The 25,787-nt window shown below is 38.6% G+C and overlaps 3 protein-coding genes across 15 annotated transcripts in view; 1 reads left to right on the top strand and 2 right to left on the bottom strand.

Annotated features, from left to right (window-relative positions):
* tnrc6c1 (trinucleotide repeat containing adaptor 6C1) overlaps positions 1-4,272 on the top strand; it is a 46,299-nt gene extending 42,027 nt beyond the window's left edge. For all 4 annotated transcript variants that reach the window (XM_079457116.1, XM_079457115.1, XM_079457114.1 and 1 more), the window contains one exon: positions 17-4,272. In XM_079457116.1, coding sequence (XP_079313242.1) covers positions 17-389 — 373 coding nt within the window. In that variant the 3' untranslated portion in view covers positions 390-4,272. The remainder of the gene's footprint in view (positions 1-16) is intronic.
* Positions 4,273-11,291: 7,019 nt separating this feature from the next.
* znf207a (zinc finger protein 207, a) lies at positions 11,292-18,924 on the bottom strand. 10 transcript variants are annotated; one of them, XR_013786667.1, is made up of 13 exons: positions 18,788-18,924; positions 18,225-18,351; positions 17,998-18,136; positions 17,718-17,912; positions 17,538-17,613; positions 17,385-17,455; positions 17,169-17,314; positions 15,427-15,648; positions 15,119-15,275; positions 14,860-15,047; positions 14,582-14,660; positions 13,704-13,756; positions 11,292-11,544 (listed from the first exon to the last, which is right to left on the bottom strand). XR_013786667.1 is itself a non-coding variant. In XM_079456602.1 (11 exons), the coding sequence occupies exons 1-10, from the start codon at positions 18,826-18,828 to the stop codon at positions 14,884-14,886; spliced, it is 1,338 nt and encodes a 445-aa protein (XP_079312728.1). In that variant the 5' UTR covers positions 18,829-18,924; the 3' UTR covers positions 14,328-14,660; positions 14,860-14,883. The 10 variants fall into 10 exon arrangements, 4 of the variants coding, with proteins under 4 accessions (XP_079312727.1, XP_079312729.1, XP_079312728.1 ...); XR_013786670.1 differs by having other exon boundaries at positions 11,292-13,756; positions 17,733-17,912; positions 18,788-18,915; XR_013786669.1 differs by lacking the exons at positions 11,292-11,544; positions 13,704-13,756 and adding an exon at positions 14,328-14,406.
* Positions 18,925-19,218: 294 nt separating this feature from the next.
* Positions 19,219-25,787, bottom strand: slc25a23b (solute carrier family 25 member 23b). The gene is made up of 11 exons (XM_079456179.1): positions 25,715-25,787; positions 25,418-25,629; positions 24,090-24,213; positions 23,899-23,986; positions 23,701-23,812; positions 23,462-23,620; positions 23,023-23,169; positions 22,795-22,908; positions 21,632-21,799; positions 21,350-21,500; positions 19,219-21,259 (listed from the first exon to the last, which is right to left on the bottom strand). The coding sequence occupies exons 2-11, from the start codon at positions 25,613-25,615 to the stop codon at positions 21,075-21,077; spliced, it is 1,446 nt and encodes a 481-aa protein (XP_079312305.1). The 5' UTR covers positions 25,616-25,629; positions 25,715-25,787; the 3' UTR covers positions 19,219-21,074.

Raw genomic sequence — 25,787 nt, 5'->3', positions numbered from 1 at the left:
AATTTTCATTTTTCAGGTGTGTTCTGGGTAACACCACTATCTTGGCGGAGTTCGCTGGAGAGGAGGAGGTGAACCGCTTCTTTGCACAGGGTCAGTCCCTCACGCCCACCACCAGCTGGCAGGCCAACCCCGGCACCAATCAAACGCGGCTGGGTGGCGGAGGGACGGTGGCCACGCACCCCATCGGCCACTGGAACAGCAGCAGCCTGGGAGGAGCGGGCGGCACGGGATCCGGCAGCAAGGCAAACAACGAGCTGCTGTGGGGGGGCGTGCAACAGTACTCGAGCCTGTGGGGGCCACCCAACGCCGAGGATGGCAGGGTGGTCGGCAGCCCCACCCAAATCAACACGCTGCTTCCTGGAGACCTGCTGAGCGGAGAGTCCATGTGAGAGTGCCAAGCACTCGGAAGAAGCGAAAACAGGAAAAACTTCACGAGCAAAAACCAAGCGAATCATTTGCCGATAATCAGCGTCAGTGGAACTGTGAACCAAGAGACACTCGCGTAGAGGCTGCTGACCTTCTTCCGCTTCTGTTTTGTTTGTTTGTTTTGCGTCGTTTTATCTGTGTTATTTTGATCACAAGGCTTGGGTTACAGTATTCAATAGACTTCTTAAGAAGAACAGTGAATAAAAGAAGAGAAGTGTGAACCTTTACCAAGACTTTTCTCTAATGACTGATAACAGTGTGAAAGCGTATTTTACTACAACTGATGAGACAAGCTGCCATTTTTGTAAATTCCTCTGGCACGAGCACATCCCATCAGCCCAATCACAGCATATCACCACTCCCAATGACTCGTGTATCATTCCAAACAACCCTTTCTTGGACTGGATCCATGTTTTTTCAGTTGTCGTTTGGATTGTACGGATTATTTAACAGCACTAAACTTTAGCCTTAACTGCTGATCGGTCCCCACTCCACTCGTACCAGAGACTAACTGAAGGAACTCGTCGGAGAATTGCACATTTTCTCATTTCTGAGCCAGCCGAGCGAAAACGGACCGCCGTGCGATCCATCTCACACAAGCCACAGCGTATATTTGTCCTTCCTGTTTCCCTCAGTTGCCTTCCTGTCCTCGTTATTCTGTAAAGGACAGACAGGTACAGTACATGGCCCCTCTGCACATTTAAGGCATTTCTGACGCTGAGAGGACAGCAGGGCTAAAGATATTAACCACTGCTCACGGAAATGTTGTGGTGCGTGGAATCGATGGACTACTTTCTCTCTTGAATTTCCTAAACGACCTCAGTCTTTAAGGCCTGGCGAGAACATAAGCCCTCATTGTTGTTTGTCTGACGTGCAATATACGCCACAGACTCTTCCGTCCATCTTTGCGCAGTGCTTTTGCTGATGGTAGAAGCTCGTTTTTTGGGCAAATCAAAGACTCGACAGAAGAGAAGCTTCTCAGCCCAATGGGGATGAAACATTCACGAGCACTTCCTCCACACACTCAAGGATAGTGTGACTACAGGGGCACAGGGGATTCAAACCAAATAAGAGGTGTTTCTCGTAACCCAGTAGACAAAGTGCATTTTTTTGTTGTATTTGGTACAAAAGTATGGAACAAAGACTGGTTTTGAAAGGGGTGGTTTATTCATAGCACTTAGCAGGAGCTTCAAGCTCTGATTTCAATGCCAACAAAATTAAATAAAAAAAAGCTACGATGAAAAGCAATCTCCACGCTGAACTCTAGATGGATTTCGACGTTTATTTTCTTGTCTTTCCACAGACTTCGAAATAGGACATTTCTAAAACTGTAGCAAAATGACGGGATGTTCGACGAGGAAAAAGACTGAAGCGCTCTGCGTGTTTTTTCTTCTTCGAGATATATATCAAAGTAAATATCACTGTTACAGTACTCCAAAATCATTAGCCTTTTCGTCTGGAACTAGACGTGTTGTAATATTTCAAATGGATTCTGTGGGGCCCGCCGCCCTGGTGGCCCCGCCTACCTGTATGAAAAGTGTGGCCATTGAGTGCCTATCTGCTGTGGCGCCTCTGGTGCCCACGCTCTGACTTTGACCCGCTGTGCCAGGCCGACGCACCAAATGCCAGAACGGACCTGCCGCTCGAGTGCTCGGCCTGGGCCAGAGCAGCGGCTCCTTTAGACCTGGCCAATCAGTACGTACTACTGCGCCAGCACACGACCTCGTCTCCACTTCACTCTCATAAACTCCTCCCTCTCATGCAAAGATCACTTTAGCTGGAAGTGGACAGGTTGGTTTTATGTACCGATTGAGTTTTTCCCTCCTGGAATTGCCAGTGTTGTTATTTTTGTTGTCAACACATTGCTGTTTGTTATCGTCATTGCTGTTGATGTTATTGTTATTTTGCGCTTTTTTTTGTTTGTTTGTTCGTTCGTTTGTGTGTCAATGCAGTGGTCTCTATGGTAGCTGCTCTCACCAGCCCCTCTTGCTGCGCATATGCAGAAACACTCAGTGTAAATGAGAGAATCGCTTATGACGGGGGTCGCGTTTTAAGGGCGGACGTAACAGAAGTGTAGGCTCAAGCGCGAGTGGTGCTCAAGCGCGAGTGGTGCTCAGTTTGACTTCTGCTTCTCCATCGTAGCCTCTCCTCTGCACTTTTCTTCTCTGTTTCAGCCCTGCTAGGCCACATCCACACTGGTGCTTATGACAAAGGGCAGGCAGAGTACACTACTTTACCTGGTCGCCTCTTCTCACAGTAATAAAAGCAACCGATAACGGAGACTCGGCTCTCTACTTCTATGCAAAGACCGCCCGAGAAGCGCCGTTCAAAGCCTTTAGCTATAAACTGTAGTTCTCTCCAAGCCCACTCTTTTCACCAGTTCATTCGGAGCAGGCAGCTTCCTCACGGTGTGGCCTGCGATAAGAAACCAGCCCACTCGATTCCAACAGATCGGATCAGGCCCTCACTGTTTACTCTCTGAATGATCTCTTACATGCAGTCTCAGGGCAACCTCAGAGAACCCCGGACCGATTTCTCTTTAAAAGGGGGGCGGGGCTTTAAACACTTAAACACTCTGAATGCTTGGCTCGGAGAAGGTGGACAGAAGGAGAATTGAAAGGAAGTCCCTGCTGTCGATTTTAACTTTGCATTAATCCGGGACTCCTTTCAAGCGTTTTTATTGTAGACTTTATGAATAGTTTGTTTTATGAAGAGCACATGGAGATGGAGAGGTAGAACGCAAGTTGGCACCAATTCAGACGGGTAGCACCTTGTCCCGGGCGTACACCTGGGAGGACTGCTGAGAATTAAACAGGGAATCCAGAATGTTTAGGTGCACTGTAGATGGTTCACATTGGGTACATCTTTTTTTAAACCAAAAAGGGTTTGTCTCATTAAAAAAAAAAGAGGTAACTTTAATTCTTTAGTACACTCTTGACTGAAGTGCTTCTCTTTGCAAGCCTTTGACACCCGATTGGGGTGTACAGATGACTCTGGGGTTGCTGTATTGATGGTATTAAATTCTGTCCTGACCCAATGCTAAGGGAACGGTGCAGATTTTTTCTTTCGTTTTGTTTTTGTTCTTACAGGTCCGGGTCCTTAGGGACCTTTCGTATCAGGCGGCCTGTGGCACATGCCAGTTGATACCAAGTCTTAAGAGAAAAATCCCTTTCTGGAAGATATTTGTGTTGACTTCAAGTTCGAGTGACACTAGCAACAATCACTATTGCCTGTTTTTGAAGATATATAAATATATATTTTTAACTGCCTTTCTCTAAGCTGTACTCGAGACCACAGATGGAAAATAATGTTCAAAACATGTTGAAATTCAAAGGAATGATTGGCACGTTAGCCAGCTAGCCAACAAGTGCCCAGTCCTCCGCTGTGGGCATACTGGGTCTTTGTATGTTGGACTAATGTACCCCCACTCTACGAAAGAGGCTCAAATGCAAGTGGTGTAGATAAGAAGGCTGCTTCAAACATACAAAATAACAGGGCCTGGTGAGCTCTAAAGTACAAGAGGGCCCTAGCTAGAATATGCACATGCTGGTTGATATACATGTACATCTGAAATCCTGTGTATGTATATAACTGGTGATCTTTTTCCATGTACCTTTAGTTGGTTTTTCAGGCCCAATAACCCCCATTCCCTTCTCTCCATTAATTACCTAGATGATAAAAAGCATAAACATATCAAAATTATACAAATGAAAAGAGACAAATACTTGAATCAAAAGAAGCGCCAATAATGTAATGTGAAAATTTTTGTAATAATTTTGTCATTCATACACTTCCAAGCTTTTTGATAACATCGGTTCAAATTGAACGAAAAAAAAAAATCGTAGTAAAAAACCTAAAAAAAATAAAATAAAATAAAAAGATTAAAAAAACGCAAAATGACATCGGTTGTGTGTGTGTGTGTTTGCACAAGTTTGCGTGTACTGTATGACAAATGAATGGATGAGTGATGAAAGGTTGAAACAAATGTATGCTTGTGATTACAGTGAAATTGTTTGCGCCTTTGTTTCATTTGAAGCATTTTAGAGGTTTATGTCTTTTTTGTTGGCTAGTCAAAAATATATTCTAATGTGTATTGTTATTGTATTTGTTATTAGCTTTGTCATTAGAGTTGCACTGAGTGTCTGCTTCCCCTCATTCAGCTAATCGTACAACATGATATTAAAGTACTAAGGGGACAAGGTGACAATTCATGTGTTAATGTTTACTCAAGGACTTATTGAGAAAAATAACAAGTGTGTTTTTTTTATCTGTAATACGATTATCTACCTTATAGTGGCTTTTATTGTGGAATAATCCATGATAAAGAATGGATTATTATGAGTATTGCACCATTTTTGTTTTCAGATTATAAACAGAAAAAATGAAAATGCTAAAAAAAGTTACATAAATATAAAACGTGGGGAAAAATCTTTTCGAAGAACTGTGGCCATAGTTTGATGTAGAGGGACTTGTAACTCTCCATGGAGAGCTGGATAGACATCTGAAGAAGAGTTTCTTACAAGACTCATTTCAGAGGTGCCTAACTTTCTGGTTTGCTTTGATTTTTTTTCTGTTCTACTTATGTTCATCTTTGTGCAAGGCCACCAACAGTTTACAAGCATTTCATGTTTTTTTCTGAAGTTCAAGGAAGAGAAAATAACAGTCCTAAAGGACATATACTTCCATCAGATGAATAACAAAAACACTTTACGAAATGAAGATTATTGTGCTACTTGCAGAACTCTGGGATTGATCAGTGTTGTTGTGTGTTTTTTTTAAACGTATGTTGGCAATGTTACTTCATGGATGATCAAAGCCTGTACTTTTTTTGAAAGCTAAAAACATTTCCTTTGTTAAAAAAGAAGACATAATTGTTCACTATCTTGCACACACAAAAAGTGGATCATGTCTCAGGAAGGCAAGGGTTCCAGAGTACCAACTCCACGCCATTTAATGTTCGTGTTTAGAGAAAGAGGATAACAGAAAAGAATAAGCACTGAAGGTTATGGATTTCAGAAGAAGAAAAATACCTTTGTTTCTAAATCCGTAGCAGTTACATATTTACCAAATAATGAACTTTAAAAAATTGAGTGCTTTATATATAAATCTATATATTGAAATTGCTTTACATTTTAAACAAAATGATCAATGATTTTGATTGTTCACAAGACAGTGAAAGAACATGTTTTAAAATTTATTGTATTTTCTTAACATGAGGTCCCTTCCTGTTGAAATCAGGACCATTGTGCATTACTATTTCTTTCCTCTTTGTCGTTCTGTCTCTTGTGGCGGGTATTACATGATGAAAATGTAGAAAAAGTGGGTTGGGGGGCATGGTTTCTGTATCAATTTGATCGATTTAAACAGAAATTGCTGGTTTATAAGGATCATGATCTATGCACAAGGGGGGGGGGGCGGTTGGGTTTCTTATAGCCTCTGTGACCCGTCTCGCTGGGATCAGAGGAACTATTTTCCGGGTGTCCTTTAATTGTGCTCACACTGTCGTTTCCTTCCCCCATTAACCCCATCTTATTTCCCATTTTTCATCCATCTTGCATAAAAGTACATCGCCATGCTGTGTATTCCTAAACCAATGAGCGTCTCATTCTTAAGCACTGTGGGGGTTTTATTGTAGCCCATGACTTTCAAGGTTGTCTGTGTTCTTTATGCGTGCGTGCGTGAGTGTGCAACTAGGATGAGTGTGGACGGAAAAATTGGGTTGCTTTTGCCTTTTCATTTTAAATGTTAAGAAACATGTCTGTACTGAGATTTAAAGAAGTCAGTGGCTTTTAATGTTTTTTCTCTTTCTCTCTATTTCTCCTCATAGAATGTGATTGTTGATGACATGCACCGAAAAAATGTTTTGAACTATGGAGCTTCTTTCAAACAATTAATAAATGCATTTTTGTTCTTGGTTGTAATCAATGTGGTGTGGTTATTTATTGGATAGGGCTGGGCAAAAGAAATTGATTAAAATATTGTTTATAAAATGCTGTCGATTAACGTTAATTCATTAACGTGAATGTTATTGCTACTACTAACCACTAGATGTCACTTTTCTTTTTACAACGGGTGGATCTTACAACAGGGACTAATTAAATTATGTTATAGTGTATCTTATATCCAAAATAACCTGTTCTGTTTCAATATACCCAAGTGTGTTTAAATTTTAACATAGGTTTGTGGCCATTGTAATGTGATCTTTACTGATCTTTTTTAGACATATCTTTAGAATTTGTATTAAATCTATAGTCATTTTCTCGAATCGAGAGCTAGTGAATCCGAATCAAATCGGAACATCAGTCTAGACTCAGCCATAAGATACAATTATTGTTTGTGCATCCTTGTTTCCTTTCTTCGGAGGAATTAAAGGTGAAATGGCATATCCTTGATCTCTCTGCCGTCATTTCGAAGCGTTGTCATTGAATGATGTCTCTACATATTGCACATTGAAAATATAAAAATAAAGTTAAAAACATATTTGGGCAGATTTCATAATCCCCACTACAATAAAACAAGTTAAAACATGCTTAAAAGTGGTCAGAAAAGTACATTAGGTATGTCAAATACAGTGAGAGAAATAATTATTTGATCCCCTGCTGATTTTGTAAGTTTGCCTGCTTACAAAGAAATGAAGGCTCTATCATTTTTGTGGTAGGTGTATTTTAACTGATGGGGAATATTCAAAATGTTGTGTAAAGGTTTGAAATTGATTTGCATTTGTGAAATTAGTATTTGATAAAACACTTCCGCAAAGGAGCAATTAGTTCCTCCTGGTGCAGTTTGTCGCTACCGATCCGTCCCGGAAACACGATTTGTGTGTGTGAGAGAGCGAGCGAGCGAGAGAGGGTATGGAACAAATGTATAAATAAATTGAATGAATGCATATATAACTTTATTCTGCGTGTTTCTTAAATGCAGACATGTGTTAAACAAATCTTGAACAGTCAAGTAGAACCCTCTTTAGAAAATGAATTGAAAGAAAGAAACACATCTGTATACACATCTGTATTTTCAAAAGTCTGTCTAGAGAATTTAAACAATTCAGTTTAATTCAACCATTTATTTAATTCAACAAAGATAATTTGTGCCACATATCAACCAAATTTGAACCGAAATGGATTGAGTAGTTATTTTTTATAACCACCTTAAAACAAACAGGCATTATAATGCAGCAACAATTAACAAGCCAGGAAATATTTCAAAGCAGCTTAAGAAACACATTAAGAAAGCGAAACTTATACAGATATAATAAATACACTTATTAATACATGTAAAAACACAGTGGCCGAGTGTAAATGCAACAGCAGTCACCGTATAAATAAATAATACCCGAAACTGCCGTAAAGTGTTTCGATTTATTTCAGACAGGAAGTGACGTCATTGCATGCACGGAACAAATCGGGTTTCCGGGACGGATCGGGTAGCGACACGTGTCAGAGAATTGAGATGACCTGTTTTGTCCTTCTAACAAGAAACATTTTGGCATATTATACGATACAACCACTATTGTCCCCACTATCATTTCATGGGATTTTTTTTCTCTGGATAAAAAAATGCAATAACCGCTTTATAAGAGAATGTTTACCCTAAAAGCCAAAATAAAAATAACACCCTACAAAAATGTGATAAAGACTCAATCAGAACAATGTATCTAACACTCCCTATATCCCTATACCTCCTAAAGTGAAAGAAAAACACTTCAAATGAATGAACAATATTTACCCCTCTAAGGATTTACTGTACATTCTGTGAAAATGTTGTTGAAACTACAGACCATGTGTTTTCTCATGTAATGTGATACAGACATTTTGGTGTGATTGTATAAATGGGTTAAGCAACAGTTGTCTTCATTCCCAACCTCTCTCTCTAGTGACGACATAACATTTGGATTGATATCGCAAAGCAAGGGTGATGAGCTCTGTACTAATACAATTGTACGTCTAAAGTCTTCATCCACAAATGTAGAATTGTGAAATCATCTCCCAAAATTGTTTTTTTAAATTAATTTAAACTGTATATGAAATCTTTAAAGCACAACAAGATATGATACCCTATACTTCCCAACTGAGGTTAATAGCTGAACAACTACTGAATTTTCCCATGATAAATAATTATTTTTGTTACTAAGACTACATATATTTCCTGTTTGTATTTCCTGCTCCCTCAGGCTATATCTTTTCTGTATCCTATTCTGAAGAAACGGATGTTAAACGGTTGTTTGTAAATCTTGATATTTTAAATAAAAAAATTAAAAAAGAATTGAGATGTCCTTAAAGATGGCTGAGCTCGATTGGTTTCCGGGTCATAGGATGGAGTACGGAGGACCGAGGAAACATATTAAGAAGCACCCATAATAAATACCTAGATGCCGCATTTGCCGCTTTATGGAGCAATTTAAGTCTCATGAATTATTCACCCGTAAAACAAGGTACAAATGCGTGGCCAGTTAGGAGTTTCTCAAAATACACACAAAAATCCGAGGCGATTCACACATCAGAGTGATGATTTGCACGTTCACGTTCCATGATAAACTTGTACATTTTACACTTCAGAATATTTGTGCACAATTATATACGTCTGTGAATTATATTTATCATTTGTGAAACACATTTTATTAGAATATAATTATATTTTACGCACGTGAATCGTTCTTTGTTCATGCATTTTTATACTTTGAGCACATGAATTAGGTTTATGCATGTGAAACTGGCCACGCAAGTGCTGGGAACTCTAATTGATCTCTAAATCAAGAACTTAAAGAATTCACGTAGACCCACCACAAAACAATTAAGTAGGCTAAAGATCCTTTATTTAAGTTTAAGTGGGTTGAACATGATACAATTTACTTAATACAATTGTATTCGTGTTTTACCAAAATCTAAATTTAAATGATAGAAAAAAATCTCAGAATTCCAAATGCACAAATTATTGATTGAATTCAAGTTAAATTCACTCAATAAATTTCATGAAATCTACTACGACACAGAATATTTTTTACACTGTATTATACTGTACTGTACTTATTATATGTAGGCCTACTTGTATTATACTGTACCTCCATCTTCATTTCAGTGTAGATACAATAATAGTAGAATACTTAGGAGCACCACAATTAAAGTCAGTATTTTAGGGCTCATTCTTTTCTCTAAGGGGAGGAATAGTGATTATCCAGCATATTCTGTCTGTTGTTGGTCCAGTCTGGAACAGCTGTTTCAAGGACCTGATGGAGGTTTGCTGAGTTACTATTTCTTGCCATGTCTTCGTAAATTGGAATTGAACGCTGAGGATCTTGTCGCTTATGCAGCTTTTTCTAAGGGAAATGAAATATTGTACCGGTAGAACCACTCCAGACCAAATGCATTTATTATTTAAAGATAACTCTAATAAAAATAAAATAAATTTGATTGATATTAATCGATATGAATTGGAATGCAGAATATGTTTTTTAATGGAGTTATCTGTTTTTTTATCTGAATCGATTGAGAATCATACATACGTAACGTGCCACGGAGAATGCGATGACTGAGAGCAGAAGCAAATGTGTCACAATTGACATGATGTAGATTACCCAAGAATGTTTCTCACAAGAGCGTCGCTCACCTGAAAAGACATAGTGAAGGGATCATAAACAACTCGATAATTGTATACTCTTTAAATGTAAATTTCTTTGTGTTTTTGTTACATGCGTGACTGGGAGAAGTTGTTGCTTTCTCAATATTCTGACCAATGATATTAACAACAGCCACAAAAAAGAAATGAATGTGTTGTCAAACAGGTCCAGACATGCACTTCTTTGTAGCTATATCACTTGAAAAGAACCAATGCTTCACTAGCTTCCGGTATTTTAGATCTAATTTTTGTATAGATTTGTAGATCTAATCTATTCTAGGCATAAAGGGGAATTCAATCCTCATATACATAACACAACTTTAATACACTAATGATATGTAGCATTGAGCAAGCAGTCAAAACTCATGTTACTAAAGCATCTATAACATCAACAGATCACTAACCTGCTGCTTTTACAAGTAGAAGGATGTTCATATTAGCCAAAGACTGCTCATGTTGATCTTCACAGATGTAAAGTCCTGTATCCTTGTATTTTAAATTAGACAGTGTCACAATGACAGTGCCCGAGTTCAGGTATGCAGAGATCTTGATACGTCCATCAATCTCCAGCTTCTTGGCGATATTTTCAGATATGTTCAAAACTATTGAATGAGCAAAGCTTCGTAGGTACAGAAGTGAAGGTCTTGAGTTTCTTGGTTGTGCTGTACAAACAATATCCACCGATTCCCCCTCGAGCCTTTCAATGTATTGAAAATCTTGAGATGCAGAAAGGTCTTAAGAAATTTAAATACACAATTTGTAATTGTGTATACTGTATGAATTATAAGCAATATGTTTATATCAAGCTCTATTGCCAATGTTGATCTGTTTGAATTGTTTACTGTATGGCAAAATATCCTAGTTACTGTTAACACAACTCAATTGAGCCCATTGAAAATGTTTTTATAAATGAATCCCTTTCTACAGGCCTTTGTAAAATGTACACATCAAACTGAGCCAACTGAAAAATTTAGATGCAACACAAATTGGTGATTACTGAAAAAAGTTTAGTGTTTCATAAGGAAACCATTTCTTTAGCATTTCAAGAAACATTGTTATTGTACCCATGTACAAATCAGATGAGAAACTATTTTGCTTTAAGATTGCATTTCACATTCCAAAAGATTACTTGCAGTTTGAACTGATTTAAATAAAAACCAGATAATATACATTAAGGTATCAAGAAAACGTTTAAAGTTAACATACCAAAAATCTGCTTCAAGAAAACTCCAAAGAACAAGCAGGCTCTCATGGTGTGTTTAAAAACAAGTTTAATATCTCGCTTTTAGTACACAGATGCTCAATCTGCTTCCTCCAATATACATGAGCAGAGAGCTCCTCCTATAAAGACAGGAAATTCATCAGACACACACAATAGTAGTGTTTGTTTAGTGATGGAAGCAAAGTCCACTTCCAACTTGCTACAGATATAGTGTATATATCTCCCGGCATTTCCGCTCCATAAATGAGGGACATCTGGTTGCACCATCGCAAGGCACCAAATTGCTAAAAAAAAAAATGACGTTTTACCTCTGTGGTGAAATTTGCCTCCTCAATCTGTGGAGCTCACCACAACCTTAAAGAAACAACTGAAGACACACCTGTTTCACTTTCACCAACTGTCAAGTTTCCAGTATAACAAAAAAATTATCATCTTTCCTTAGCTTCAGTTCTTAATGTAAAAGATTTAGCGTTATAGACTACACAAAATGTAACAACTTTTAACCCAACAATACAAGTTAGATTTTTAGGTTTTAAACCTACACTAACATTTTCTTTTTTCTGTGTTCATTTTGGATGAGTGTTTTTATATACAAAATGATCAATATACTTTGTATAAACACAATATAAAATTGATTGCAAGTAAAATACATTTAACATCCACACATTTCCACATAGGAAAGAGCAACATTTATTTTTACAGATTTGCACTCAATTTGGTTGTGAGTTCGTTCAGATTGTCTGAAGCACCAAGAACAAAAATCTGATAAAAAAAATTGCAGTGTGGTTCTTTTGCGTCACAACTTGTTTTTACTTTGTCTATACTGCACTCTACTGGTAAGTAAAAAAAATTCACAGACAATTTTCAATACTACAGACAATTTTACAATTGCATTGTTTTCACGGTTTCTTCATGGAAGTGGAGCAGCAGCGGTTCAGAGATCAAGGGGAAAACCGAAACGAAGACTAGATAAAAAGCACAGTTAGCAAACATCTTGCTTTTAATCAGAACTCTAACCAACAAAATTTCGAAAATGTTTGTTGTTTTCCCTATAAAGAAACACTAAATGTGAACAAGCAGAAATATAAACAAATATACAACCAACAGCTGGGGACCAGAGGTGCAAAGGCTTCACACTTTTAGCACTGCATTTTATTTACAGGGACTTTAAATGATGCTGAACGAATGTCGACGAGATGTAGAACATAAAATCTAACCTGTAAACAATCTTCTGACATTTTTATAAAAATCCAAGGATAACAGAACAATAAAAAACTAAGCTTACAGTACATGATATGCTTGAGTGGATGCTTAACTAACCACATTTATAGGAGACCCCCTGTTTCTGGATATCAAAGATAAACTGAGGATGAACACATCGGTCATAAACACGATCATAAGTAATGCAAATAAACTTTCGCCACCATCTGCAGAACACATAATAATTGGAAGATATTCGGAGCGGTCTTAATTTGTAAACATTTTTATATAAACAATGAAATCACACATCACTCTTTAGAACTACTGTTCATCCACATTTTTATAAATCTGGAGTGCAGTCCAAGACACGTATAATAATTATTTTTAACTTGCACATGCCTCAGGACAATATATAAGATGTGCAACCAACTACCATGACTCGACTTACCTTTTAACTTATACAAATAAGATATAAACAATAATGCAAGATCAAGCAAAGCCTTACAGGCAAGCTGCCTGTAGGGTTAAAACAACAATGTTAGGTATAAAACAATGCACTTCGGAAATTCTTATTCAAAAAGAGATCCTGTGTGCCATAAATTGCAACTTTATAGGGTGGAAGAGACACTCCGGTTAAAGGGATAGTTCTCCCAGAAATTAAACTTAATTTACTTATCCTCATGTCATTACAAACCTGTTTGACTTTCTTCTACAGAAACCAAAATATATTTGTGATGCAGTATGTGGGTAACCTAACAAGACAGACCCCCCCGCCCCCATTGACATCCATTGTTTGGAAAAACACACAGAATTTTCTGGCGTTCCACAGAAGTTGGAGTTGAATACAGGTCTTCAATGACATGGTGAATAAATTAAAAACTATATATCCTTTTTTTGTGGGGGAAAATTACATATGGTTTCTTTGCACAGATCAGCAAGCAATTGTACCACAGCAGTGTCATTGAAATGTTACAGCATTGCCAACATTACCAGTTTAAATTTATTTACTGTGGTAAGCAATAACATGTTGAAACTAATCGAGAATAGTTATTTCAAATCCAAGTCTGGTGTAAGTCTCACTTGTTAACCAAAATTACTTATGACAATTAGTGAAATCCCCTGAGTTAAAAAAAGGGGGGCCATCACCAAACTTGCTGCAAGTTTGGGGACACCTGTATCCAACAGCCACAAGGCTGTGAGGCCCCTTGAATACACAAAATAAAGAGGAAAATTTGAGACTTGCCTCAGCCTGTGCAGGGCAACACTGAGACTGCCTCAGTCAATCCCATGGCATTGCTACAAGGAGAAGAGAAATCCTCAGTTTAGGACAACAACCACAGTGAACTACATTCACTAGTTTCTAACCCATTACCTTCTAACAATCACACTCAAGCATGAATATTTTCATTACTTTTTTAGCTGTTATTTCACTGTTGGTTGTTCAGGCACACAAGTATCAATCTACTATCTTTGTATTGCCACACCAGGACTGACCTTGGCTGATGTATAAATAAGTGCCATACACATATATATTTGCATTTTCAGTGTCAGATTCGAGAGGTTTCCTAATGAAGTAGATGTTTTAAGAGTAGGATTACAATTAATTTAGAAAAATATTCTTATAAGGAATCAAAATATTATTCACATACCCTCTTATATTTATTTAATTACAAAAGATCTCAGGTGGCAGCAACTTCAAAAGTTGTCTTGGATATTTCCTGTACGTTTAACTGGCACCCATGAACATACTTCAGCAAACGCACAGCTTTCATTTCACACACACGCACAGTAACAGCCATCATGCAAATCATTTATAGTACAAACCTTGCGGGGTTGTCCTGCACTTGCTCACGAAAAAACAGCCATTAGATTTCAATACAGTTTATTACAATTCATTGTGGAACAATACAGATAAGCATTCACAAGAGTTCTTTTCGTTATTTGCCCTATAGAGAGAGAACACTGTAAATGTGGATGAGCAGACATACAAAAATACACCCAACAGTCACATCTATCTGAAGCCCTCACCAAGCAAAGCTGGGGACCGGAAGTCCAACAGCACCTATGGGTGCTGCGAAGGCTTCACACTTTTAGCACAGTAGTATATTTACAGTGACTTGCCTTGATAAAGGTGCTGTACGAAACTCCAGCCGCTTCAAATTAATACGAACCATATTTACTACACTTCACTTCTAAAAACCTAAACAAAACATGAGAAAAAAGCCAAACTGTATGATCTGCAACCAAGGGTAGGTCCAAATAAAAAATTGAGTAAAATCAATGTCCCATGCGTTACAGAGTTTATCCATCTCCTCACTGCACAAGAACTGTTTTGTTTTAGCAACTGATCTGGATTGAAAAGCACGCCACTAGATGGTAAAATGGTTGAATCGCCAAACCTAATGAAGACCAGTGGTGACGCTTCAATATCGGCCCCCGGGAGACATTACGGGAGGCCTCATGCCTATGGCAGGCCGAGGGGGAGCGGCTTGTCCGTAGGGAGGCATCCCTGGTGGGGCTTGTCCGTAGGGAGGCATCCCTCCCGGGACAAAACCAGACACTCCCTGGGGTGGAGCCCCATACGGCCCTACAAAATAGAAATCCATCAGTCATACCGAAAACCGTAAAATGTTTAATTTTCTGGGAAACTTTTCTTACCTTGCATGGGATGCCTAACGCCCGATTGTTGTGCAGGAATGCCCTGCTGAGGCGACAAAACACTTCCCATTGATGCAACCGGTGGGGACGACACATGGACCTGTCCTGCGTTTGGGATTTTACATTGGTAGCGAGGCAGCTGTGCCCGCAATTCCTCCTGTGAAACACAAAAATGCAAAGCGAGGGAGGATTAGACAAAGGCGGGGGCTTGCTGTTGGGAATGTTGGGAAAAATGAAGAACGCATGGTTCCAAAGCCACCCAAGTTATTCTTGCAAAACTAAACAAGTATTGTGAAGGTAACACTTACCAGTGATATATCTTCATCAGGGTGGATCAACTTACTGGTTGCACTGGTGGTTGTGAGGGTGGCTGGCTTACTTGTGACTGGGGTGCCTGGTTTGGCAACAGTGCTGTTACTGTTAGCAGGAGAGGAGGAGGGGGGCTGTGTGTAGGCTGGGAATGTGGGTTTGGGGACAACAGAAGGAGGGGCGGATGAGCTTGTCGCTGCACTGCCGACAGCCTGCTGGACCTGCAGAGGGATGACGGTGAGAATTAGCCACATTCAGTGAAACTCTGTGTGACAAGAGATACAGTTTAAGAGACAGTTCCCCACAAAAATGAATATTGTCAGCATTTATTCACCCTCTTATTTCAAACCTGTATGACCTTCTTTCGCAGAACACAAGATATATGGAAAGGTGGTTGATGGCACCCGTTCACTTGTATTGGTTGTGTGTACATACAATAGAAGTGAATAGGAACAAGTGCTGTTCAGTTACCAATTTTCTGCATAATATCTTCCTGATACAGGTTTGAAATGACAAGTGAGTAAATGACAGAATTTTCATTTTTGGGTGAACAATCCCTTTAACTGGAGCTCAACTACCTATTGGTGTAAAAGCAACAACAAAAAAAGCTAAACGTAAAGCATACGGTGGCCCAAAAAGTATTTTAAAAGCTCAACTGCACAAACACACTTCAAAACTTCACAAAAAAACATCTGTTGGGTTATAACAGTACAATACAGTTCACAAAAAAAACTGCTTAAAAATGTATTCAGACACTTTCTGGCTGTCAAGTTTATGATGGATGATCATGTGAGAACTGACTTCATACATCCAGTAAAATCACAATGATATCCACTAGTTAAGAGCTTAAAGGGAAAGTTTACCCAAAGGTAAAATCCTGTATATGACTTTTTTCTGTGGAACACAAAAGATGATATTTTAAGAAATGTCTCTGTGGTCTCAATACGATGACGCTTAATGAAGGACAAAAATCTTTGTGTTCTGAAGATGATTTAAAATGAAAGAGGGTACGTAAATTAAAGTATTTTCATTTTTGGGTGAACTATCCCTTTACATTGCATCATACTTCTCGATGCAAGTGTCCAAATACCATCTGGGTCCACTGTATGCTTACAAATTGTCAAATTTTGTGGAGAAAACAAGGTTTTAAATAAAAAAAATTAAGCCGTCTATCGCATTCATTTTCAATCATTCTCTCTTTATGCTTCTGAAGCGCTACAGCAGCCTCTCTACAGCCAGTTCAATTATACTAATGCAGGCAGCTTGACATCTGCAGTTGCATGCCATCAATATTTTCTATCGCTCAGCAAGCTGCTGCATACTTGGGACAGCGGTTTAGAGGAAGCTGACAAAGTGTCCAGACTGGAGGAGGCTGAGCTTGTGCTTGGAGCTCGAGTCCCCATCTGCAGCGTGGAGAAAGAGCAGAGAGTAAAGAACCTCAGCTGTTTGATTCTGGACAGGACTACGGTTCACAAAAGCTTTCATGAACACAATCCTGAACTTTAATGTGGCAGTCCTGAAGCCCTGAGAACAATGTCAGTAGCTTTAATGATACCTTAAGATAATCCCTTAAACCTTCAAGGGTCTGTCTTGAGAATCAAATGCTTGATGATAAAAATCAACTCTAATTTTGATCTACTTACAAACAGTGATGTAATTAGAAACCAAAAATGTCAATTTTCTCAGGCTATAAACTATGTGAAAACAGGTGGCTAAAAGAAAAGAGGGCACGTGAGGGTACCTGTCCTGCACTGGGGAACAGCGGTTTGGAGACACCTGGCTGTGGTGTGGGAACTGTAACAGCAGGCACTGCCGGCCTGGTGGTGGTGGGAGGGGCCTGAGCCATGTGGGGCATACCTGGGTGATGGCCCATTGGAGGAGGTAATCCTGACAAGTACAACAAATAATTATTAACAAATATTAATCGGTTATCTAAATTAAACAAAGGTTTAAATACCTGGTGGCATGCCTGGCATCATTGGGGGCATTCCAGGCCCAGGAGGCATCATCCCACCCATTTGCATCATGCTGTTAAAATGTAAAAGAAAGTACTATTTATAAAAGGGAACTAAAGAAAAACTAATATTATACAGACTCTCTAAACACTTACCCTGGATGCATCCCTGGCATTACAGGGGGCATGCCTGGCATCATCGGAGGAACACCAGGCATCATAGGCGGCATTCCTGTAGGAGCGGCCAATAAGATGACACGCAATAAATATACCAGACCCAAAGCTTTATTACTTAGAAGAACAAGAATGAAATGTTAAATGAATGCAAAACCTAACTGTTACACAGCAAACCTGAGTAGCCTCTAGGTGGCATCCCTGGTGCTGGGACAGGGGCCATTCCCGGCTGGGTCATTGGGGTGTAGGCAGCCTGAGGCTGCACTGGTGCTGCTGGCTGTTGGAAGGAGGGTCCAGCTTCATCATCATCATCATCATCATCCGAGTCATCCTGATTCTGCTTTCTCTTTTGATTTTCTGTTTCCAAAAAGCAAGGAAATCTAGTTACACTGGGTTTATAAGTCCTCAAAAGGATCAGCACAGAGCGAATTAAATGCGATACCCTGTGTTTTCTGTTCAAGCACACGCCGCCTCTCTTCCATGTCTTTTTCTGGAATACCCTCCATTCCATAAATCTCCAATTCTATGTCAGTTCTTCCAGGTATGGCATTGGGGACACTGTCGATGGTTTCTTTGTGAACCTTGAGCAAATAAGCAATCACAAAGATGTAAATCCAACTGAACTTGACAAATATAGACATGGCATTACAAAAAATTACCACATCTTACCTGCATACAGTGGATGGCCAGACCAGGACCAGTGTATAATTTTTTGTGACATATGTGGCATTTAAAGTGTTTGGCCTTCTGGTGTTGAATGAGAATCTTTTCATCGTCAAAATCTCTGTTACAATACCTGAATTTACAGTTAAGGTAATATATTGAGAAATACATCATACATTCACTGAAATCAAATGGAACTCTAAAGTAGGCAAAACACTACTAGAAATACGAACTGATATGACTTGGGCATTATACGGTTAATATAAAGAAGGTTACTTTAGTTCATTTATTTGTATAAATTACCAACGCCACCTGTTTAACCGAACTACCATAATTTACAGAATAAATTAAATACTAGGCCAATACCTCGAAACCAACCGAGCTTTAAACGTTTTGGTACAACAATGCTGTCTATCTGGACAGTTCACTAGGTTTTGAAACGAGGCCTTTGTAGCAGAGAAACATGCGAACAATACTTTAGCCAGCCGTCAACAGGAAGTAAGCGGATCTCTATCAAAAACAAACAATTGAAAGAGAAAAACCGTACGATCGCTTTTCAAAAAGGATACCAACACCAGGGCTTCATCTGCTTCTTCTTTTTCCTGCCCATGCTTAAAATTATTGGCTGGATTTTCGCAATCAGCACACACAGACCCGCGAAAGCATTAGCAGATATAAAATGGCGTGCACTGGAAATGACGGCTTCTTTTTCAGCACCGAGACGCCAGAGGATGTAACAGCGCCACCGGCTGGACAGGAGACGCACTGCACACTTCTAGAAAATGATTTGCGAAAATGTTTATTTTAGCAATACTACGAAATACTATATTATTATACTATAATTACTAAACACGTTTTATTGTATTCTAGGTTGTCTTTTTGTGAAGATAATTCTGATAGAAAGATAGAAAATATGCGACATCGCAAGTTTAAATCTGACATTTGTAAACTGAGTGTTTATTGTTTTGAGAAGATTAGGAAAAAAGTAATCACACAAGATCAATTTTTATAAAATAGTTTATATTTTTTAGTTTAATTTCTGACATACATTTATTCTCACACATAAGCCTACAATGATGCAAGGTCCATGCACATCTTTCAAAGTCAATACAGCATGTCAAGACTCACTACTTTCAATGCAATGCATTCAAGCAAGAAATATATTTCTAAATGCAAGCATAGTACAATCTCAAGATTATTAAGAGTTAGAGATTTTCATTTCCCCAACCATCTACATTCAAACAGTATTTATACTCAATAGGTTGCACTCAAAAATGCGTTTTCCCATTCTGGTAGTAAAATCTGCATTAGATGTAACATGCATACTCACTTATTTCATTTTAATTGACTACTTTAAAAGTTTAAAAAGTGCAAATGGGGAACTTTGTAGTATTGGAAAATGGAATCAATCCCACTTGAATCTGATAATGGTTTTAATTTAGTAATCCCTGCATGTATGGACCTCCAGTACCACTGGTCTATACAGTATAAGGCTTTTTTAATATAAATCTGACGTTATCAGCATTATCCTTTTTCATTTCATTACACAGCAAAACATATTAATTACATATTGTAAACCATATATTAATTGTGTTCAATCCAGATTATGAAAATCATACGTGTATTTATGTTTTATGTTAGAAAAACAGAAACTTCTTGTCATCTTAAAATAAAACAGTGCTTTGCATATTTCGGATATGAAAAATTAGCTTTCAAAGAAAAGAACTGCAAAATCACAAGCAAATTGCATTGACAACATACAATGTGGGTCAAGAGTATCACATTCTGTCACTTTTTGTTTTTGTTTTCTTCCTTCACTCTTCCGTGTGCTGTTACTGTCACCCTGCATTTGAGCACTTTTGTCTCTTGACAAAGAGCCCTTTTAGTAAAGATAAATTATTAATTATTTTGAGCCACATTTTTTAGGTTCCCACAACACATTCTTACAAGGCCAATTAAATGCAATTGTTCAAGGCAACAACACTAACATTTTCTTATTTCTGACACTAATAAAGTATCTCACACAATACCTTAACAGTGAGGAATGAAATATTATAAAGGCTAAACTTGAAGAAAGGTAGAAAAGCAGCAACCATTTTATAACCATAAGTCTGTTTAGACATTAAGCATATATAGATATATATTTATATTAGAAAGTGCAAATCCCTTTATCACCAAACTGTAGCATTACCTCTTAGTGTCCTTTAGAAGACATATGAGTCCTAAAATCCCTCTTGAATTTTTAATTGAATAATTTGCAATGGCAGACAGAAGACGCTTTTTCAAGAGATTCCATGATTCACTGAACAAATAATATACATTCTAAAAATATTTTGGTGAAATTTATGAGTTGAACTTTGGTTGATCTATATTTTAAAATACTGTAATGCTATTCCACCATTACCTGTCATTAAACAGGGATAACTAATAGATCTTGTTAAAGTGAAATATAGATAAGACAAGAAATAAAAAATAAAACACAAACAAACTCTCAAGAATTTCAGTCACCTCAGATAATATGAGATTGCTTTTTAGAACTTCTTAGATATACAGTAGATCTTGCAAGACATCCTCAGAGCAATGACAGTACAATCCAGGAAAAAAAACTAAGAAAAGAATGAGAGAAACAGTTTGTTTTGTTGAAAGAACTCCTGATAAACCTGAGATATCCAGCTGCCAGTGACACATCCTCTAAAATGAATGACTACGGCTCAGCACAATCATTTCTTATTAAAGTATAAAAAGACTGTGTACAATGTAGATTAGGTTTTTAGGTCATTCATTGGCATGTTGTATTCTCAAGGGTCCTCTGTTTCACCCCAAGGATATCCTCTTTTCCTTTTACTCTGTCTTATCTTAAGATCTCAGAACTCCCAGGGATTTTATCATATGCTCATAAACTACATAAGAGATGCTAACAGCAGGAATGACTTTCAGGAAATTGGGGGCAATGCCTTTGTAAAGTCCTGGAAAGCCTTCATGGGACACAATATGCTTGAACTGGCCAACCATAGACAGCTGAGGAGTGCCATCAGCCGAAGCTACCATAAAGAAACAAAGAGATTATACTTTTTAATTTTCAACACTGCCGTCCTTGTAAACATATCATGTTTCATACAAATCTCACTCACCCTGGGCCTGCATGCGTGTGCGGATAAGAGCCAGAGGATAACTAGCCAGCTGTCCACAAGTGCTGGACACAGTGCCACATCCAAGCAGAACTAGAACTCCAGGGTCAGGCGAGCCCATGGAGTACCGCTGTAGCCAGGCGTTCTTTAAAGTCTAAAAGAAAAGAACCAAATCAAATCTACAAACCCTTAATTATGGCAGTAAACACAGAACGAAACATTCCTAGAAATGTTTGGCAGGTGTGCACAAAAACTAAAACATGTTTTTTACACACGTGGCCATACCTCATAGACAGCCAGATCAATACCAGCATAAGGGATAATGCCAAGGGTGTTGGGCACATAGCCTTTGTAGAATGCACGCATCCCTTCCTTACGCAGCATCTGCCTGGCACAGTCTGCCATTCCAGAATATTGTCCAGTCTTTCTGAGCGTCAGACGAGTCTTTAACACCTAAAAAAAAGATTTTAAAAAGCAACTATCCACTTCCAGTATCAACAGTGTTTCTCAGAAATCATTTACAGCATGGGAAGAGTTCACCCAAAAATTAAAATTCTGTCATAATTTACAGTATACATTTATTTATTTTGATGAACACAGAGAGAGATATTTGGAAGAACGCTTGTAACCAAACAGTACTTGGCCACCATTGACTACCATAGTAGGAAGAATTGCTTTATACATTTCTTTGTTGAAAGAAGATATTTTGATTAATGTAGAAAAGCGAGCACTTCTGGGGCACTTATGATCATTGTCATTTTTCCTACTATTGGTAGTCAATGGTGGCCAAGAACTGCTTGATTACAAGCATTCTTCCAAATATCTGTGTGTTCATCAGAAAAAAGACATATGCTGTATACAGATTTGGAACAACTCATAAATCATGAGAGAATATTTATTTTATTTCCTTTACCTAATGCTAACAAACACAGACTTGACCAAAAGATGTTCATTGCAACATGGGTTAACAATAACATTTATATTTCTGGTTGAAGATTTGTACAAATGCTTCTAGTGCTGATAAAATCTGCAATTTACACCTACAAAGCTTCAGTTAAATGCTTGAAGTGTTACTGAACAACAGCATAGGACTGCTACCTAGGACTGTGTTCATCAGAGTAAAGACATTTATACAGATTTAGAACAACTCGACAGTAAGTAAATGACGGAATTAAATTTTTTGGGTGAACTGTTCCTTTAAGGTGTGTAAATAAATTAAGAATTCTGCTTGAACAGAAAACTTAAGAGGTGTGATGCTGATCATTAAATAAACCCAGAAGCCCCAGAAGTGAGGCCTACCAGTAATAGAAAGACAATCTGCTCCTTGTAAAAGAAACTCCCTCTTTGAGCATTTGGAATAAACAGCAACTAAGAATGTCAATGTGACATGATCCTCTGGTGTCCAGTCTGTTTATCTGTCTGTGTATATGGGCTGCCTGATATCTCACCTCCATGGGGTAGATGATGGTCTGAGCTGTAGCTCCCGCCAGTGATCCGGCAACGAAACGTTCTTGAACCCTCAAAGCACCGCCCTCCTTACTGCCTTTGATCAGCCATTTGATCTACACAAGACAAAAATGAAATAAACGCTTGCTCTAAAGCACAGAAAATGTACTGAGGCATTTAACATTATGTTAAGAGAGTTTGTGTAGCTCATTCAGCCCTGATCTGTTTACCTGCTCATAAGCCATGAATTTGATAGCTGACTCGGGGGCAATTTTGAGAACGTTGATTCCGTTTCCCCTCCAGAGTGACCTCAGTCCCCCTTCCTGCACCATCCCACGCAGACCTCCAAACAGACTGACCCCACTAGAGCCATGAACCTGTGGAAAAACCAGTTCATACTTCTTTATCACACTCAAATTTCAGAACATAAAGTTTCAAAATGGCTTCACAGAAATATTATAAAAAATTTGGTGATTAACCATAAATTAATCATTAATTTATGTCATAGCATTCTGTTCTAGAGGTTTATGGTTTACCTTTTTCTTGGTTTACCTGGTTCATTCTGAGGAGTACCTCTTAAAATACAACAATAGGCCAACCACATTTTGAGATATAGAAACTGTATTTCCTAGAAACATAGAAACGTATTCATGCATGATTGAATTCAACCTGAAGAAACACTTTAAGGCGGTCCAGAGGAGCTGTTCCTGTTCGGGATACTGCTCCGGCCATTGCCCCGGCCACCAGCTGCCTCCACACCACACCTGAGCGTCGCTCTTTCTCTGTGAACTCATCAGGCACGGTCAGCTGTTCCCCGATGTCCAACATCTATGACATATACATTACATTACATATACATAACACAAGGTTACATCTAAAAAAGCAAAAATGTAGGGTTGTAAGTGAACCAGCGAGTGTTTCCAGTAGTGAGCGATGTCCTCCATGTTGTGCAAAGGGTTAAACAGGAAGTGGTCCCGCCACTCATTCCAGTCAATGGTCATAGTGCCGTCTCTGTCCATGCTTACAGATAAACATGATTATAAAAAGCTAAAGTCTTTCTGGGCTCATTGAAACTCGATGTGAGTCAAAAGCTGAAGATTTCTAACCTTTGGAGTATTCTGGAGGCCTGCTCGGTGGACACATTCAACCCGAGGCTGCGCAATGACAGCTGAATTTCTGCAACATCTATCTGACCTGATGGCATAAAAAATTATTCAACGCAGGACATCAAGGGCATTTTTGACAATTGTTAAACAAGCATGCGGAGAGTCTTTTTGTCTAAAAAAATAAGGCAGACCATCGTTGTTGTGATCCAGATTGCGGAACATGAGTCTCAGCTCTTTCTCGTGCTTGCAAAGATACTGCGTGAACTCCTTAAAGTCCAGCTGGCCATCATGATTGGTGTCACTCTCACGTACAATCTGGCGGATGGGATGGGGAGTATAAAGTGAGGAAAAATAAATAAAATATCACACAAAATGAGAAAAGAGTGAAAACTTGCTGATCTATTATCTCGTTTTAACAACATATTACTTCGTTTAAACATCACAATCTCATATTAAAAACAGCTTATGTAGTTTTAAAGAGATGTTATCTCGTTTAAAAGACATATTATAATTTTATCTCATTATTATGATATATTTGAGTGGAAAAATAAAATGTACGTGCAGTAATACGCCACCTTATTGGACAACAGCCGACAGCATTCATACTACACCCATTCAGGGAAAATAGTACCCATTTAGCACTATATGTACCTACTGAAATTGAGTACCTACTCATTGAGTATGCGATTTTGGACTCATGTGTCAGTGTCATGTGTCGTGAAACTGACAGGAAATAGAACCCAAGTGCAGTCAGCTCCCAACACAAAAAAGCATAACAAAAAAACAGGGGTAAAACAGGAACAAAATAGTTTAACATAAAACACAAGGGCATTGAAAAGGAGAGGATGAATGAATTAGGGAACAAGGGGGCGGGGCTAAGACGCAAGACAGGAGAGCACAAGGAACAATCAATGGCCATGTGCTTCCAACACAAACACAAGTGGGGCTGTCATGATCCCGTCGGCCAGAACAAGAGATACAACAGCTAGGAAGGCGGTATCATGACAGAAGAGTTTTCTATCCCTTTAACAAGCCACTGTATCAACACGTTCTGGATCTGCCAAATTTGAGTATTAGAGAGATCAAAAAGCATGAACCAATAAAAGTATAAAAAACTGACAAAATAACAAATGACTTGCTATACAAATGTATGCGAATGCAGTTGTACAGTTACTTTGTTGCAATCTTTAAAATTGCAGTCACCAAACTACTAAGTGGTGTAGTTTTATTTTTGCACTTTATTAATGGCTTATGACTGCTGTGACATCACTTTCTAACTGTTGTTTTATTCCGAAGTGGTAAAATAAGTCTAACTCTTAAAAAATTACATAGGCCTATGGGATCACTTGTCGTTGGTTGGAGACACTTCAGTGTTTTGAGTTTCACTCTTACTAAAATAAAACAAATCATCAAATCTATGCTTCGTATGAACCAAACGCGTACAACTCAACAACCAGAACTTAAAATGTTATATTAAAGTTAGTCTGGTTCAATGTATCCTGTAACATGACAGATTTACCTCGTCTACCTCACTCCGTACAATCCCCCAAGTGTTTAATCCAGTGCGCAGTTCGTTCACATCGATCCTTCCGTCTTTGTTCAGATCCAGTTGATCAAACAGTTCTGCCCATGTTTTCTCCCGTTCTGGATCTGACACGACGTTATCTTGACAACGAGCCCATGTCCAGCAAGGGAACCGAGCTCTCGCTTCGCCCATATGAGCCGATTCTTCTGTATTTGAATAGTGGTTGCGGCAAATGATGCTGATCTGTTTTATCACAGTATAATCGTCCTTAAACAGCAGGCTTCATCTCACCTTTCCAAACGCTTCTTCAGCAAGCATGACTTGTTGAGTGATGCAAGTTGCCAGAGCTACTGTAGTCTGTTCC

The sequence above is a fragment of the Barbatula barbatula genome (assembly GCF_947034865.1).
Source record: "Barbatula barbatula genome assembly, chromosome: 5".
Classification (NCBI taxonomy): Eukaryota; Metazoa; Chordata; class Actinopteri; order Cypriniformes; family Nemacheilidae; genus Barbatula; species Barbatula barbatula.
The sequence above is the reverse complement of the archived record's forward strand: the minus strand, read 5'-3'. Positions and strand labels throughout refer to the sequence as shown.

Bases quoted from the DNA above. Each gene is read 5' to 3' on its own strand.
- znf207a (XM_079456601.1), bottom strand. From the start codon at position 18,828: ATGGGCAGGAAAAAGAAGAAGCAGATGAAGCCCTGGTGTTG. The intron at 18,352-18,787 runs GTATCCTTTTTG...CTGTAAATTCAG, and splicing joins CAGATGAAGCCCTGGTGTTG to GTATTGTAACAGAGATTTTG. The intron at 15,276-15,426 runs GTAAGTGTTACC...TGTGTTTCACAG, and splicing joins CTGATGAAGATATATCACTG to GAGGAATTGCGGGCACAGCT.
- slc25a23b (XM_079456179.1), bottom strand. From the start codon at position 25,615: ATGGGCGAAGCGAGAGCTCGGTTCCCTTGCTGGACATGGGCTCGTTGT. The intron at 22,909-23,022 runs GTAAACAGATCA...TGTCTTGTGTAG, and splicing joins AATTCATGGCTTATGAGCAG to ATCAAATGGCTGATCAAAGG. The intron at 21,260-21,349 runs GTGAGTGAGATT...TCTTTATGGTAG, and splicing joins CACACGCATGCAGGCCCAGG to CTTCGGCTGATGGCACTCCT.